The sequence below is a fragment of the Suricata suricatta genome, chromosome 4, assembly GCF_006229205.1.
Source record: "Suricata suricatta isolate VVHF042 chromosome 4, meerkat_22Aug2017_6uvM2_HiC, whole genome shotgun sequence".
In the NCBI taxonomy this organism is placed as follows: Eukaryota; Metazoa; Chordata; class Mammalia; order Carnivora; family Herpestidae; genus Suricata; species Suricata suricatta.
Window position 1 is genome coordinate 143,875,311 of NC_043703.1, and position 16,928 is coordinate 143,892,238.

Below are 16,928 nucleotides of genomic sequence, written 5' to 3' on the forward strand. Positions count from 1 at the left end.
ACTTTTGCTCCCTGTCTCCACACTTTTCATGGATACTTGTCGTTAACATTTCATTTTCTGCGCACTTACATGTCCTGTGAGAACATGTACGTGTTCTTTTTCTTTTTAAAAATTGTGAGTTAGGGAGGCCCCCTCTACCCACTAGATGCTGCCTGACTCATGAATTACTTAATAAAGTCAATTTGATCTTTAAAAAAAAACACACATGAATCAGATCATACTAATCTCGTGCTCTGACAGGTGTTTGTTTGATTTTTCACTTATGTATTACTTGCATCAGGGTTAGGTCTTATTTCATTGCCAGCAAGTTGATTTTGTCCTATAGAGGTAAACTGGAAAACACCAATAGAACATCTGTTAAATTAATGCATGAATGAAGGAATGATAGTATGAGCTCTAGTTATAGTTCCTGCTTTGAGGACATGAGTGGCTGCTAATATTGGGAACGGAGTGGGCAAGGTCTGGCAAAACATGAAATTGTCATTGCCAGACAATTGAACATCCCTGCCTGTCTCCTTTCCCTTCATCAACATCTCCACATCTGCAATTCAGAATTAAGAATGGATGCAACGCAGGGGAGACAGAAAAGAGATGCAGGGGAGGAAAAACAATTTTCCCTCTACCTTTCTCAGTTCTTGGTTGAGACCCCAGGAATAAAAGATTAACGAGAAAAACAAATGTATTGGCCCATATCCTGCAGGTATACATGGGAGATACCCAGAGGAAAATTAATAACTCCTCAAAGTGATTTGGAATTCAGGATTCTTAGCAGGGAAGGGGGGAGGAAAGAAGGAGACCTTTTAGGGGGAGAGTAAATGACTCAGGAAAGATGAACTGGCCCTCAGTAGGACAAATAAATATGATGATGTTTGTGACAGCGTTTGTCCTGGGTGTGGTGTTGACTTCTAGCATCCTCTCCTGTGACAGGAGTCCCTCTTGCTGGTTGATGAAACTCCTAGAGACGGGATTCATGGCCATTGAGTCCTTTCAGAGGACGGGTCTGGAAGCAGATAAGGGCAGTTCAGAGAAAGCCTCTCCCTCCATTTGCTGGGTTTCCTTTGCCTACCGCTCAACATAATCAATATACCGAAGTGGTGTATTCAGGCAGCATGTCTTGTCCTCTAGTTGTATTTTGGGATGGCATATTCTTTGGGCTGGCCATCCTTCAGAAACAAGGGAAGACTCTTTTAAAACTTCGCTCAGTCAAATATTTTGTTAACCCCATGCTAAGTGGCAAGCACTCTGGATAAAATGGAGAACATGACGGACTTGGTCCTTGTCCTCACACAGGGAAAGTCTGCAGTTAAAGGAAGAAAGAAGAGAGTAGAAGTAAAGATGCAGAAAGAGTAGGATTCCAAAGGAGGGAGAAATTTCAGTGATGGCTAGCTAAATCAGTGCAGTGCTTGTGTTAATAGAAGTTGTTTAGAAAGGAGTTGAGGGGCGCGTGGGTGGCTCAGTCGGTTAAGCGTCTGACTTCGGCTCAGGTCAGATCTCACGTTCGTGGGTTCGAGCCCTGCGTCAGGCTCTATGCTGACAGCTAGCTCAGAGCCTGGAGCCTGCTACCAGTTCTGTGTCCCCTTCTCTCTCTGCCCCTCCCCCTTTCATGCTCTGTCTCTCTCTATACCGAAAATAAATAAAACATTTAAAAAAAAAAAAAAAGAAAGAAAGGAGTTGAAATCCCAGCCATCTGCTCTCACGTCAAACACATACACACTCTACCCCCGATTTCACTGCTCTGTCCCATATATGCGTCCCAATAATCCTCTGCTGATACAGTTTTCATGATTTCCCTCAGCCAATAAAAAAATATATACTTGATTCAAACCAGTGAATTGTGACCCATATCTAAGTATAAATATAGTGGAAGTCATAAGTTTCTTTACCGACAGTCTTACTAATTAAGTTATTTGGCCTGTTTTTAGCCGCTTTGGGTATTTTTTTTCTTTTTGAGGTTGTTATGGATGTTGTTTGTAGCAGCATCAATAAGCCAAGAATTCACATAGTTACTCAGTTGCACAAATTACTCATCACTGCCTGTTCATAACAGAATCCTAAAATGTTTAAGATTTCTGATGCAAATCAAAATCTCATCATCACTTGTCATTGCTAAATTAAATGACAGGATAATAACATTACATTAAAACCATTTTTCTCTTGATTGAGTACCTTTTTCAGAAGTGAACCTTGTAGATGGATATTTTTTTCATCAGTACTATAAATGCATTTAGAATAGGAGATAAAAATAGAACTGAAAAGGGGAGGAGTAGAATAGAATGTTTTCAAATTATTGATGAATCTCTTTTGAATCTCAAATAACCATATTTGACACTACATTCCTAGGCAATGGAGTTGTTTATCTCAGTTTATTGAGACTTTTAGAACAACATAAAAGAAGTGCACAAAGTTGAACTTGGTCATTGTCAACAGTCATGTGTTCTTGACATCAGTCATCAGTCATTCCATTGCAAACAGGTTGTTAGTGACCTGTAGGAATTGGCATTGTTCTGTTACTCTAATATCAGGAATAAGATACTGGTTTCAGATAGATCACAGCCTAGGTGGGAAATGAATATAAATTGCAAATCTGCCAAGAAAGAGTAAGTTCTTAATCAACTTACTGTCATGATCTGCTCTCTCGCCCTTTCTTTTCCATCTAAAGCTAATTAATCTTTTTGGTCACACCTGCCATCCTTCCATCTGCTCTGTCTGGCCACTTCTTTGTGGCCACCCAGTCCTCGTGCTTCCTAAGCTTCCCTTATACCCAGGACTCTTTCCATTCTCAATCCTCTGTCCTTCAAAGATTTTGTTTCCTCGCATCTTCCACTTTAATGTTATGAAAAGCAGCCCTGGAGAAAACCTTTCACCCTGACTTTTTGTCTCCTTTCAGACTCCCCTCATTAGGCAGTAACAGGTCAGTAAAAAAAAAAAAAAAAAGAAAAAAAAATCCTTAGCTCTTGGAGAAGTCCCTGAAGATGCAGACTGAAACAACATCAGCTAGGAGTTGACAATAGTTGAATCTGGGTGATGAGTGCATAGGGGTAGGAAAGTTAATATACTGTTTTCTCTAGTTTTATATGTTTGAAATTTCCTATAGTAAACATTTTAAACTAAACTTGGTTCTTTAGACTCCATTTTTTTTAATAGATGCTGTTTTTGAGTCAGTGCATGAAATGGGTAGTATACAGGATAGATCGACACTAACCCCTGATCCCGTCATCACTCTACACAGAAACACACATTAACTGGGACCCATTTATCAAGTCCCACCGTGAAAAAAGGTCAGTGCTAGGCACTGAGGAGCGGGAAGCTGAAGTTACCTCCCTCCAAAAGCTCCCCATGATGGGAAACAAAGGTGTCTATGAACATCCCTGATGCAGTGCAGACACTGGGAACTGTCATCTGATGCGGAGCTACAGCAGCGTGGCTGTGGGACTGTAGGGAAGTAAAGAGTCCCGTCAGCAGATGCATTCTGGAAGGTGATGCCAACTACTGAATGCTATCTCTTTTTTATTCATTTTTTAATGTTTGTTTATTTTTGAGAGAGAGAGAGACAGAGCAAGCGAGCAAGGCAGGGGAGGGGCAGGGGGACATGGAAATAGAGGCTCTGAAATGGGCTCTGTGCTGACAGCAGAGAACCCGATGTGGGGCTTGAACTCAAGACCTGAGCTGACGTCAGATGCCTAACCAACTGAGCCACCTAGGCGCCCTGAATGTTATCTTAAAGGACAAGATAATCTGTGCTTCTGCTTGCATTTCTGATTGCTAAGACTAGAGCTCTTTCAGAGAACCCTCCCTCTCTCTTCTGAAGAACTTAAATTGATTGCAGTTACCAATGTGCCTTTTTTTTTTCTTCTTTTTAAATTATGATAGCCTTACTTCTCGCTTGCCCAAAACTGGTGAAACCATCCATGGACATAAGTTTTTTATTGGCTTTGGAGGGAAAGGAGCCAACCAGTGTGTCCAAGCTGCTAGGCTTGGAGCAAAGGCCTCCATGGTGTGCAAGGTAAGTGTAACCTACAGTGGAGAGGATCCTGGAATCTGCTTTTAAGACTTGAGTTTTTATTTTTTAACGGTCTTAAGGTGGACAGTTCAGTGCCATGTAATACATTCACAATGTTGTTGGACAACCACTAGTCTCTTTAGTTCTAGATCATTTCTATCATTCCAAAGTAAAATTCCTTACCATGAAGCAGTTTCTCCCCATCTCCCCCGTACCCCCACCCCCAGACCCTGGAACCACCAACCTGCATTTTGTCTCTGTGGATTTCTCTATTTGGGTATTCCCTAAAATGGAATCCACGGATACATGCCATTTTGTGTCTGGCTTCTTTCACTTACCATAATATTTTCAAGGTCCATCTACCTTACAGCATGTACTATTTTATTCCTTTTGTGGCAGAATAATATCCCACTGTATACACCACAATCTGTGTATCCATTTGCTGTTGATGGACACTTGAGCTGTTTCCACCATTTGACTGTTGGGAACATGCATGTACATGTACTCACTTGAGTATCTGAGTATCTGGTTTGTTCTTTTTTTTTTTTTTTTGGTAGTTCCTTGTTAAAGATTTAAATAGGAGAGGATAATCTTCTTTGTCCTTTAGATTGCTTTCTACCCCAGTGTGTCCTCTGGGAAATAGCAGTCTTCAACTAACTTAATTCCCCATTTCTTTAATTTCCCTGGGCTCCCAAGTGAAGGTGAGAAGTGAGAGGAGTTCGCCTGCCCCACTGAATTTCTGTGCACCAGCTTCAGAAGTGAATCCTGTTTTTAGCAGTCTTCACTGCAACACAGCTTTTGGAAGCTCTGTGTAGTAACTGGTGATTCACTCGTGTAGCTCCCAAGTTGTTCCTTCTAATGCTAGCCCCTGGATCAGAAAAGAATCTGGGCCGTAATGAACTACCCATAACTAATCTTTAGGCATAGTTCTGTTTGCAGGGATGTGAGGAAATTATATGTAAAATATAATAGTTCCTGTTTCTGTCCATCCACCTCAAGTTATTTGAAAATAAGACAAAGTTGGCTGCCAAAGGTTCGGTGTTTGCGTGTTTAATGAGATATTAAGACGCAGGCACCGCTGGTGTGACACAAGATCGTTTACTTTAGGAAAGCTAGACTCGCTCTACACAGTAAAGGATAAGAGGAATCTGAGAAATTGAAAAAAATGAGCTCTCTCCTGTGGGCTGGGTCATTCTTACCAAAATGTCTCTGAAATGTCATTTCCCAGTGCTTGCAGCACTCTTCTCTTCACGGGAGTCTTTAAATGATGTACAAACGAGAAACGATTATCATTTCATCTGCTAATGAACTGCAGTTTTATTTCTAACTTATGATTAACACGATATAATTCTCATCTGGCTGCGTGGTCCAAAACATCACATGAAGCACAAGATTCAAAGCAAGAAACCCTCATTTGCTAAGGTTGAACTCTTGATAGATTTTAAGTGTCAATTAATCATCCATGAATTATTGATGCCCCATTGCATGCTAGGAATTGTGGGCCAAGGAGGGGGAGCTGTAGGCCTGACCTAGGCTGTACTTGATTGGAAATGAAGGGTTTGGGGAGTCTTCGGATGGTGCTGCCTTAACGGGGACTTGGGAACTGGAAAGAGGACGATATTTCCTGGCTGGGAAAACGTGGACAGAGAATTGGTATTGGAAGCAAAGTACCAAAAACAGCGGCTCCGGGAAGAGCGGAGTTCCCTAGAGCGGAGCCACAAAAGGAGAGATTAGAGAACCCCTCTTGGAAGCTTCATAAATGCTATTCATGTAGTCACGAAAGTCAAAATTGGATGTCCCCTGGGAGCTCATCCAACTCCAAGATTGAGATTGGTGTTATTTTGGGTCTGTTGAATTTGAGGCAAAGAGAAACGCAAAATAGAAATATTTGAGTTGTGGAAGTGAACTTGGGAAGTGAATCATGCAGCCATCAGGAGTGGATGTGAGAGGAATAGACAGCAGAGGGCTGTGTTTGGGGAAATGTTACAGTTAGGAGTTTGATAAAGCAGTGGTGCTGTTTTATTCCGGGCTGCGTATGATGGTTTCTGTTAACACCTGCGCAGTTTGGAAAGCGCTTTATATCTGCTGTGCCCTTGATGCAGTCGTGTGCTGTCTAGCCCCGCACTAGGTGTCAGCATGGGTGTCTGTACAGAGGGGTAAGAAAGCATGGCTTCAGCCAAAACGCATGCAAGGTACCTTTGCTTAGATAACCTGGAATCTTTAGACACAGATTTCTTCAGCTTAATGTTCTTAGATTTCTTTATATATATCTATATATCTATATATATATGGTATATTTGATATTTGATAGAGGTATTGATATAGATATAGATATGGATATATAGATACAGGGTTTTTTTTTTAAATAGGCTTTATGCCCAGCAGGGCTTGAACTCAACTCTCAGATCAAGATCTGAGTGAAGATCAACAGTCAAATGCTTAACTGACTTAACAGTATTCTTAGACTTCTTAAAAAGGAAAATATCTTATGGGCCTCTGGGTGACTCAATCAGTTGGGCATCCAACTTCAGCTCAGGTCATAAGCTTGTGAGTTCGAGCCCTACATCGGGCTCTCTGCTGACAGCTCAGAGCCTGAAACCTGCTTTGGTCTCTGTGTCTCCATTTCTCTCTGCCCCTCCCCTGCTTGTGCTCTTTCTCTCTCAAAAATAAATAGACATTAAAAAAAAAAACTTTTTTAAAGAAAAATTGGGGTGCCTGGGTGGCTCAGCTGGTTAAGTGTCTGACTTTGGCTCAGGTCATAATCTCACAGTTTGTGAGTTCAAACCTCACATCAGGCTCTGTGCTGACAGCTCAGAGCCTGGAGCCTGCTTCGGATTCTGTGTCTTCCTCTCTCTCTATTCCTCCCCTGCTCACACTATGTCTCCCTCTCTCTCTCAAAAATAAATAAACATTATGAGAATTTTTTTGTAAAGAAAAATATCTTTTATAGTAGAAGGTATCATTATCCATCAATCATGATATATTTCCCGTAGTGCAGTATATTCTTATTAAGCAAATTAGCCAACCTGCTGTATAGCAGTTTTTTAAGGATGACACGTTTCAAGTGGAAACCAAAATCATGACATTACTCCAGATAAAAACGAACAGATGGAGCACAAGAAAAACAGGTAGAAAATTTTCCTACAGTTTTCTTAGCAACATTAACCTACCTAGTACCGCCCCGCAACAAACTCAAATTCAAGCTCTGGTGAAGTAGTACTGTCTGATGGCACATGCAAAACATCCTATTTTGAGCTCAGGGAAATTGTTTGCCAAGATACTGTGACAAGGACTATTAAGCAATATGCATCCAGCAAAACATGTAATAATGAAACACTTCACGTTGTTAAGAGTTGTTAGAACCCAATAGAGTTGTGGGCCCAAGGCCACAGTCAAAGGATAACTGGAAATGTTATTTTCAGATTAAAAATCCAGGCAGATATAGAAAATGGAAGTCTTCTTGGCAGGGCAAAGAGCCTGTTAGAATAGTTTTCATAGGACTTCTCCTGATTTTTGTCAGTGTTTCCTCCTCCACCATTTCACTGAAGATAAATGTTAGAGGAGGAAGTTGTTTCTAGATAGCCAAAACTAGCTGCTCAGGAGGACCATGGTAGACAAAGAGTTTAGGACGTGGTGGCCCAGAATGAGCCCAAAGACCCGCTGCTTGTTCGTTGGAAAGGAGCCCTGAGCAGGCATGGGCTCAGATGACTCAGATCTCAAATGAGCCAACTGGGAGGACCTTCAAGGAATTACCTGGTCTTGCTTTCCTCAAACCTGACACTATCAAAACTCATGAGGTCCTCCTGGCTGGCTCCTTTGGTAGAGCATGTGACTCTTGATCTTGGAGTCATGACTTTAAGCCCCACATTGGGCATAGAACTTACTTTAAAAAAAGGGGTGGGGGCACCTGGGTGGCTTAGTCAGTTGAGTGCCAACTTTGGTTCAGGTCATAATCTCAAGGTTTGTGAGTTCGAGCCCTGCGTCGGATTCTGTGCTGACAGCTGGAACCCTGGAGCCTGCTTCCCATCCTGTCTCTCCCTCTCTCTCTGCCCTTCCCCCAGTCATTCTCTCTCTCGCTCTCTCAAAAAGAAACATTTTTTTTAAATTTAAGAATGCTAAGATAGGCCCAAGAACATGAACAGACGGGCAACTAAGGTAACCAAATACTTATGAACACATTTCACACACAGGACTTGAGGAGGGATAAATCAGTACTAAGCTAGAGTCTCCAATAAGCTTTAGGAAGGCTAGACCTTTAGGAAGATTGTTTAGCCAAACACCATAAAGTGCTATTCAATTAAATGTCTAATGGTATCTATTAAGAATGCTCTCTGGGAGTTCAGAAAATGAGAGCATTAAGAAGGGCTAGAATAGGGAAGGTAGGCCTTAAGTTGTACTGGAAAACCAGGTGAGGGTTGATTATGTGGAGAGAGGAAAGGCCTTCTAAGTTCCCGAAAGGCAAGGAAATAGCCACGACCGAATCATATTCCCCTCGTGTTTTAACACAGTCAAATGATCACATCAAGTTAACAGTGCCTTTCTACTGACCACTCCATAGAACAAAGAAATCCAACTACTTTTGCCAAATAAGAGTGTTAGAAGGAGAAGCCAGCCAAGCAAGGTGGAGCGAGTCTCGCCCGTGAAAAGGAGACCAGAGCCCGCAAACACAAGCGCCGCAATCTTTGTAGCTTTACAATACCTTGATCCCAGGGTTGGATCTGATGGGCCTCTCACCCCTGGCAGATTCTGCAGGCCGCACTCCTCCGTATTCCCACGTGGCTGACTTCCCAACCCCGTGCCAGGCAGGACTGTGCTCTCAAAGCTTTCCATGCACTCCCAGTGGGCGGAGGCTGGAGTCCTGCGTGGTGATCACGTGGGGTGCCTGCCACCATTTCCCGCCCCCCCCCCCTCCCCGCACAGGAGCTGATGTAACTGACCCAGCGTGCAGCCCGGGCACCAGGATGTCTGTAAGCTCCTCGGGAGCTACTGATGCACGGCGAGGGCTGAGAACTCTTGGTTTCCTACCTGCCGGGGATAACCCACCCTGTCCCACCCTACCTAGCTCAGGTGGAACAGTTTGCGGCAAAATGTAAAGAATTTTAATTAGCTCGATAATGGCAGAAACTAAAATTCGATTCTAAGTCTCCTGACTTCCATACCACTGTTTTGCTTCATGGCCAAGATACTTACACTTCAAGTTGTCTTGCCAGGTTGATAGGCAAAATGTGACAGGGAAAACGGGGAAGTGATAGTATGTCAGGTCCCTTTAACTTGAAGGACCTTCCGTTCATATTATTCACTGTGATTTTCTGAGTAGCTTCACTCAGCTGTCAGTGGTAGTCAATGCAGCGCACCTGCTGGGGCTCTACTCCTGTGACTCCTGGTTACCAATGTCCAGTGACTGGGGAAGAGGCTTACATTGGAGTCAGAAGTAAGCACAGGGGATTGGAAGGTGTTCACTCCTCTCAACCTTTTTTAAAGGGAATCCAGCAGAATAAACGATTGTGTTAGAGGTTCGAGGGTGGGGAAATCTGGGAAATGGCGTTCTTTCAGTACATCTGCGCAACGCTGTAATGCAGAAAGGAAAAAAGGACTCAGATCTCTGTTGCCTTTGTGTCCACATTTCGATGTAATATGTATCTCTAAGACACAGACATCCTCCCAGTTGGCTCTATTATTCTTAGAACCAATAGGATACGTGGTTACATTAAACAGCATTAGTTACACCATTAACGGAGATGTTATGTTTTTATTATAGTAATAGTGATACAGTCTTATTTTTTAAATAGTTTAATGCACCCACAGGCTGGCTTCCATGATCAGGTGCTCTTCTGTTTGAAAACAAGGAGCAACAGGAAGAATTGGAAGCAGCAGGGAGAACCAGATGGACAGGAAAGTAGTTTAGAAGATTGAGTCCAAGCAGCAAGAGCCCTGCCCCTTCCCCCAAAGGAAGCCGCCATAGTAGCAGCAGTAACTGCCGTGGTGATGACGAGGATGGCGACCACAATGATGAGACAGAGATGGCAACAAGTCGTTATTTAATCCTTTACAGTTTTAAACACGCATCACACATATTATTTTATCCCCACAGCTGCTGTGACTTTCCAGATAAACTGAGGCCAAGAGACAGTTAAAAGTGACCCGCCGAGGGCCGCCTCGGTGGCTGAGTCAGTTGAGTGTCCGGCTTTGGCTCAGGTCATGGTCTCATGGTTCGTGAGTTCGAGCCCTGCATGGGGCTGTCTGCTGTCAGCACAGAGCCCACTTTAAATCCTCTTTCCCACCCACCCCCACCCTCTCCCTGCCCCACCCCAGCTCATACTCTCTCTATTTCTCTGTCAAAAATAAACATTTCCTTTTAATGTGGCTTGCCCCAAACCACACAGCTGGTGTGAAGCGGCTTCTGACTTCCATGACACAAGTGCAAACATCATCTTTCTGTTCTTAGGCTTCTAATCACTCCTTTTACTTTGTAATGTATCTCCCCAACCCAGATGCAAAAGTTAACGGAGCTAAGGTTGACTTCTCTAAATCCTCAGCAGTGCTATTACTTTTCCATTATTTTTTAGTTACAAGATTTTTATCATGGGAATTTCAAAGAGGGCAAAAGCAAAGTCTTTTGTTTTATCTCTCACATAGAGCTTAGAACACCAGCCAACAGGTTTGCCAGGAAATCACTATTGGAATAAATCTGGAACCATAACCATCACCAAGGGATGCAGCCCATCAGGTGATTCCCTGAGCAGAAGAGACGGCTACTTCAGCCTCTAAAATCCCCCTCCGGAGAGCCCGGCATGCGGTTCCTTCCTCGTTATGCCCCGAGGCACCTGATAGTCCACTCGGCGTCACGGGCATCTCTGTACGGCTTCTTTTCCCTCCAATATTATCAGTTTCTTGAAGGCAACGCCAAATGTTTTGGCATTTCCTCCTCCCTTCCAACAATTCTTCCTACTCCCTGCACTTCCAAATGTTTATATCATCACCACCATTTATCATACATCCCTTTGGTGTTCACCTTAAACAGACTGTACCTGTATTAAACTGATAGGAAAAGGGAGAGAGAAGGTTCTTTGCTCTAATTTGTACTGGGCCCCACATACTTAGGAATGGTGTTCCCTTAATCCCTACAATATTCTTGTAGTGATGCTTTCCCCAACTATATCACATATATTTTTTAATGTTTACTTGTTTATTTTGAGAGACTGAGAGCAGGGAGGAGCAGAGAGAGGAAGAGAGAGAATTCCAAGCAGGCTCCACACTGTCAACACAGGGCCTGACGTGAGGCTCGATCCCACGAACAGTAAGATCATGACCTGAGCCAAAATCAACAGATGCTTAACCGACTGAGCCACCAGGCATCCCTCCCAGCTCTGTCACATCTTGATTGCCCATGGGAGAGAGTTAAATAATGTTTTAAAAAAAGATGAGAAAACAGTTTGTTTCTGGTATGAATCTTTGACCTAAGAAATGGGTTGCTTTGGTAGATAAATGGCCAGCCTCCCACCAAGAAAACCTTTGACAATGACCTCCTTCCACCGGGAACTCTCCCCTACAGCAGTGCTTTGTAGTGGACACTCTTCTCTGTAAAGACAGAAATTCTACTAATAAGAAATTATTGTATATTATTTGAGATTATTGCCTAATCAGCATTTCTTCCAGAAAAGAAGCACAGGAAAAAGTGTTCTTTGTGGAAGAAGCTCTCAGAGGAGGCATTTAAATCGGGTCAGCAAACTACCACCCACACAGCAAATCTTGCCCACCGTGTATTTTTATAGTTTTACTGGAACACATCCATTTGTTTACAGGTTTTCTTTGGCTGCTTTCACATTACAACAGCAGAGTTGAATAGCTGCAAAAGAGACCATCCAGCCAACAGTGTCCAAACTATTACCTTCCTACCCCTTTATGGAAAAAAAATGTTCCAACTCCTGATCTACACCATCCAAAATCTTACCAAGGAATTTTGTCTTTGCTCATTGAGGAACTTGACCCAAGTAAACTTCTAGGTTTCATTTTAACAATATATCCAGAGGGAAACAATTTTTCTGTGGAAAGACAACACACTAGGAGTGGCCGAGACCCAGACAGATACATGATCCGATGACGCAGTGCTCACCTGAAGGACAGAAAAGTAGTTCAGGGGTGCCACGCAGGTAGCATAAATTGCAATAGGCTCGGTGGGGGCTGTGGTCAGCTAGAGAGCATGGACTCACCTTTGGGGCGGATCCAGCTGGGATCCCTTGCAGGAATGTGGGCCCAGTGTTATCAGAACGTCTGAATTTTCAGGACCTCCTGGAAACTTGTTTTTGTGAAGCCTCCTAATACTTAAATGGTGACAGCTGATTAAAATTGAAAATAAAATAGGAGGGAACAACTATAACACTGTATGTCAACTATACTGGAATTAAAATAAAATCATAAAAATAAAATAGGAGGGCATCCACACAAAAACTGCACATGAATATTCATAGGAGCTTAAATTTATAATTACCAAAAGTTGGAAGCAACCCAAGATGTCCTTTAGTGGGTGAATGGATAAAGTGCAGACTACCATGGACTACTTTTCAGCACTAAAAAGAAACAAGTGATCAAGCCATGAAAAGACATGCAGGAAACTTAGATATATTTACTAAGTGAAAGAAGACAGTCTTAAAGGTTATGTATTGTATGATCCCAATGATACGGCATTCTAAAGAGGCAAAACTATGGAGACAGGAGAAAGATCAGTGGCTGCCAGGGACTTGGAGGGAAAGAGGGATGAATAGGCAGAGCACACAGGGTTTTTAGGGCAGTGAATCCATTCTGGATAAGATTGTAATGGTGGATACAGGTCTATACATTTGTCAGAACCCACAGAATGTACAACACCAGAGTGAACCCTAATGTAAACTACGGAATCTGGGTGATAATGATGTGTCAACATAGGATCAGTGGTTGTAACAAATGTGCCACCCTAATTTGTTGCCTATGAATGGAAGAGGAATGAGTGTCCAAAGGAAAAACTGAAGGCTCACTAGCAGAATGCATGCTGGGAGTCAAGAACAACAGACTTCCACGACACCAAGTTACCCAAGTTAGTGAGGGCTTTTTCAGTTCCGCCTTCTCTGCCCCCATCCATGTCAGAGAAGAAGACTCTAAAACACCAGGCAAATCATGACAAAGATGCCCTCCTTTATAGTGAGGTACAAACAACTGTGGTTCCTCATAAATACTGAGGACCTTTGACAGTGGACAGCTCAGTGGCAATGTTCACAGGAACAGATAAAAATGAGAGCAAAGTTCTAGAACTTGGGACAGTTATTTAATGCTTCACGTTTTAGGTTGGTCACAAGTGGAACATTAATACATAACAATTCTTTGGGCTGAAATCAAGTCCAGCATCTTACATTAAGAAGATTAATTAGCTAATGTTTATAAAGTACTGTGCAGATATGCCCTTTTAAAATGCTAAGTATTCTAAAAACTACATTGTAGCATTTTACTAAATGTAAGAGATCTAACATTCATCATTTCTTTGGTACAGGTTGGCAAAGATTCTTTTGGCAATGATTATATAGAAAACTTAAAACAGAATGATATTTCTACAGGTAAAATTTCATCTTTTTTAAAGTTAGTTTTTATGACTTAGCTCTGGGATCTGGTTATGAGAAAAGTTGAATATAGAATAGAATTATTAGATGCTCCTCTGGTGGCCAGCGAAGTTTTATGCACAGCTCTGTCTTGTCTTGCTTAAATGTCGTTTGGTTACTTCTTCGTGTACATTCTTCCAGATGGGAATAAGTTGATAGGAGGTTACAAACCTTCATCTCATAGAAATGTTTCTAAAGCAGGTGACAAGAGAAAACATGTGCTAACGTTCACAAAAGATATTTTAAGACAAGTCATTGAATGTCATGGCTGGAAACGATCTTAGAAACCACTGAAGCTGATGCCATGGTTGCACAAAAGAGAAACCAAAAGCCAGATCGGTCCTCAGTTTGCCCAAGAGCACACAGCTAGTTGGAGGTAGAGCCAGGAGTAGAATGCAGGTCTTTGGCTCCATTTCAAGGCTTTTTGCTACTGCCAAAGGCTGCCTGATCAACATTTCCACTTACACTCCAGACCATAATGCTTGATGAGATACGGAGCTTATGAAGAAACGCAAACAAGTTCATTGCATAGGTTTAACCTTAATCTCTCATCTTAAGCCTGTCATTTCTCTCACGGAAGACAAAAAAAAGATGGTGGTCTAGAAAAATGCATGTGTACATGCGCTGAGTAATTTGGGTGACTTGGAAGTGGGGGTGGTCCGCTGGGTTGTTACTAACGCAGAACAAAGGTGCCGCACAGTGTCTTCCTCGTTGTATAGTGATGGGTATAAATTAGCACTACTTCCTTATTTCTCTTATCATTCCAGATGGCTAAAGGTTAAAAAGTTTTTCCAACGATTAGTGGTGCATTGAAATTGCAAAAATAGATTCTCCATGCCAGGCTGTATATACATGATTGTAATTTCTTTTTTCTTTTAGAATTTGCATATCAGACTCAAGATGCTGCCACAGGAACTGCTTCTATAATTGTCAATAATGAAGGTACGTGTTTCGCATATTAGAGTGTCATTTCAGGAAGCAGTTCATGTCCAGAACTAGAGCAAAAACATCAGTTTTTACTCTACTCCTATGGATTTCTTACTATTCCCACCATCGAAGGCCTAAAGTATGGTCTTTCTCGTTTAAAATGTGAATGTTTCCCTTTATTTATACTTCCCAGGTTGATCATTTAAATATAAAATTATCCATCCAATCTATATGAAGTGTTACAGTTGCCTCAAAATAATATTTATATGCTGTAATGTCCCATTACCCTTCACATGAATTCAGAATTGATATTTGTCTCTAAAAGCAGTTAAGTATCATCCGTCATTTCAGTTATACTAGGTAAATAAATGTAAATAGATAGGTGCACAAGGAAGTTGATGAATCATATTTATAGAATATTTACTGAGCAAATGGCAGCAACTAATTACTTCTAACTTATCATTAGCATTCAATTTTGTCTGCTCTTCAAACGCCAATCAAATCTCAAAGTCTATATATACAACTATGTCTGTCTGTCACAGGGCCTTGCGACAGTTAAAACATTTGTCTTTAAAAACAGTTTACTTCCCTTCACCGTCAAGTAAAGTTTTCATAGATTCTGCCCACTATTTTAAGTATAAAAAAAAAACCTACATAAAGATTCTTTAATTCAGAATTAATATTCAGAAGGACCCAGCATTCCATGGGGCACCAAAAACAGAACTCAGTGCATTGTGGGCAGTCAGTGTGCACTGTGTGAAATTAGAATTTGTCCTAATACGCCTTTTTTTTTTTTAGTTAAAGTTTATTTGTTTTGAGAGAGAGAGATTGGGAGTAGGGGTGGGGAGACAGAGGGAGAGAGAGAATCCAAGAGGCTCCCTGCTGTTAGCACAGAGCCCGATGTGGGGCTCAATCTCATGAACCATGAGACCATGACCTGCGCCAAGATCAAGAGTCAGACACTCAAGCACCTGAGCCACCCCTGTCATAATAGATCTTTGATTTGTAATATAGTTTCGCACAGTCGTTTCTCACAGGAGACAAAGTACATTCAGCTCTACTCCAGTGATCCCCAAGCTGCAATAACAATGAAAAAATGTATTCCACTTAAAGAAGATAAAATTTGTCATTCTAACAATAACCTGCATTCATTACTTTAAGCTACATCTTAAGTAATTATTGCCACCAATAGCAGTTCATTCCGCCTTTTTTGTGTTCTAGGGATATCTTTGAGTTCCACTTCTAGCTTATGGATGGGACAATTTCCTGCCTTTTCCATATAAAGATACAGTTTAATATTATGTATTGAGTGCCTCTTATGATAGAACTTGTCTGGTTATATATAGGATAGGGTAATACCCTTGAGACTATACATTGTCTTAGAGGAGCGAACACGAATACCCAGAGAGGGGACAAACAGCTCCCGTAAGTGAAGGAATGAACAGCAAGGTAAGGTAAGGAGTTCAGTTCCGACAAGTTAAATTTGAGGCCGGAACGATCGAGCCAAATGGCAGTGTCTCAGACAGCTGTAGTCTAAGTCCTGCTGCTCATCAGCCAGACCAGAAATGTAGATTCGGGAGTCAGCACCCCAGAAGCAGCAGTTGCCTCTCGCAGAGAGAATGCGGTCACTGAAGGAGAAAGGGAAGGAGATACGTTGTCTCCCAGTGTGTGTGGGTATTTTGAATTTTTCCAGTACCAAGACTGGGCTTATGCTGAACCATCACCACTTTTTTAAGTCCTCCTTGCGGCCAACAGACACATCTGTGGTAAGATGATAGGCCAGCATGTGTTCTGTGTGCAGAGGTAATTTTAGGTCATGTCCATACAAGATCAGCACGAGCAGCCTGGAGCACAAAGAAATGACTGCCACACCTCATCCCTCCAGATCACTGCCATCCAAAAGAAATATAATGCAAGCCACATACATAATTTTAAATTTTCCATGAAGCACATTTTAAAAAATAACAAGAGGGATGCCTGGTTTGCTCAGTCGGTTAAGTGTCCAAGTCTTGGTTTCAGCTCAGGTCGTGGCGTCAATGGTTTCATGAGTTCAAGACTTGCAAGAGACTCTGTGCTGACAGCGCAGAGCCTGCTTGGGATTCCCTCTCTCCCTCCCCTCTGCCCCTCACCCACTCATGCTGTCTGTCTCTGTCCCTCTCAAAAATAAATAATAAGCTTTAAAAAAAATAAAAAGTAGGGGGCGCCTGAATGGCTTAGTCAGTTAGGCATCTGACTTCAACTCAGGTCATGATCTCACGGTTCATGGGTTCAAGCCCTGTGTTGAGCTGAGTGCTGACAGGTCAGAGCCTGGAGCCTGCTTCAGATCTGTGCTTCTCTCTCTCTCTCTCTCTCTCTCTCTCTCTCTCTCTCTCTCT

At 42.1% G+C, this 16,928-nt stretch overlaps 1 protein-coding gene across 7 annotated transcripts in view; it reads left to right on the forward strand.

Moving 5' to 3' along the window:
• Positions 1-16,928, forward strand: part of RBKS (ribokinase) — an 86,410-nt gene that overhangs the window by 13,125 nt on the left and 56,357 nt on the right. For 5 of the 7 annotated variants that reach the window (XM_029938045.1, XM_029938044.1, XM_029938040.1 and 2 more), the window contains 3 exons: positions 3,871-4,003; positions 13,521-13,584; positions 14,506-14,568. In XM_029938045.1, the coding sequence (XP_029793905.1) occupies positions 3,992-4,003; positions 13,521-13,584; positions 14,506-14,568 (139 nt within the window). In that variant the 5' untranslated portion in view covers positions 3,871-3,991. Of the gene's footprint in view, positions 1-3,447; positions 3,477-3,870; positions 4,004-13,520; positions 13,585-14,505; positions 14,569-16,928 lie in introns of those variants that run through there. The other 2 variants (XM_029938043.1, XM_029938042.1) reach the window with 2 other exon arrangements.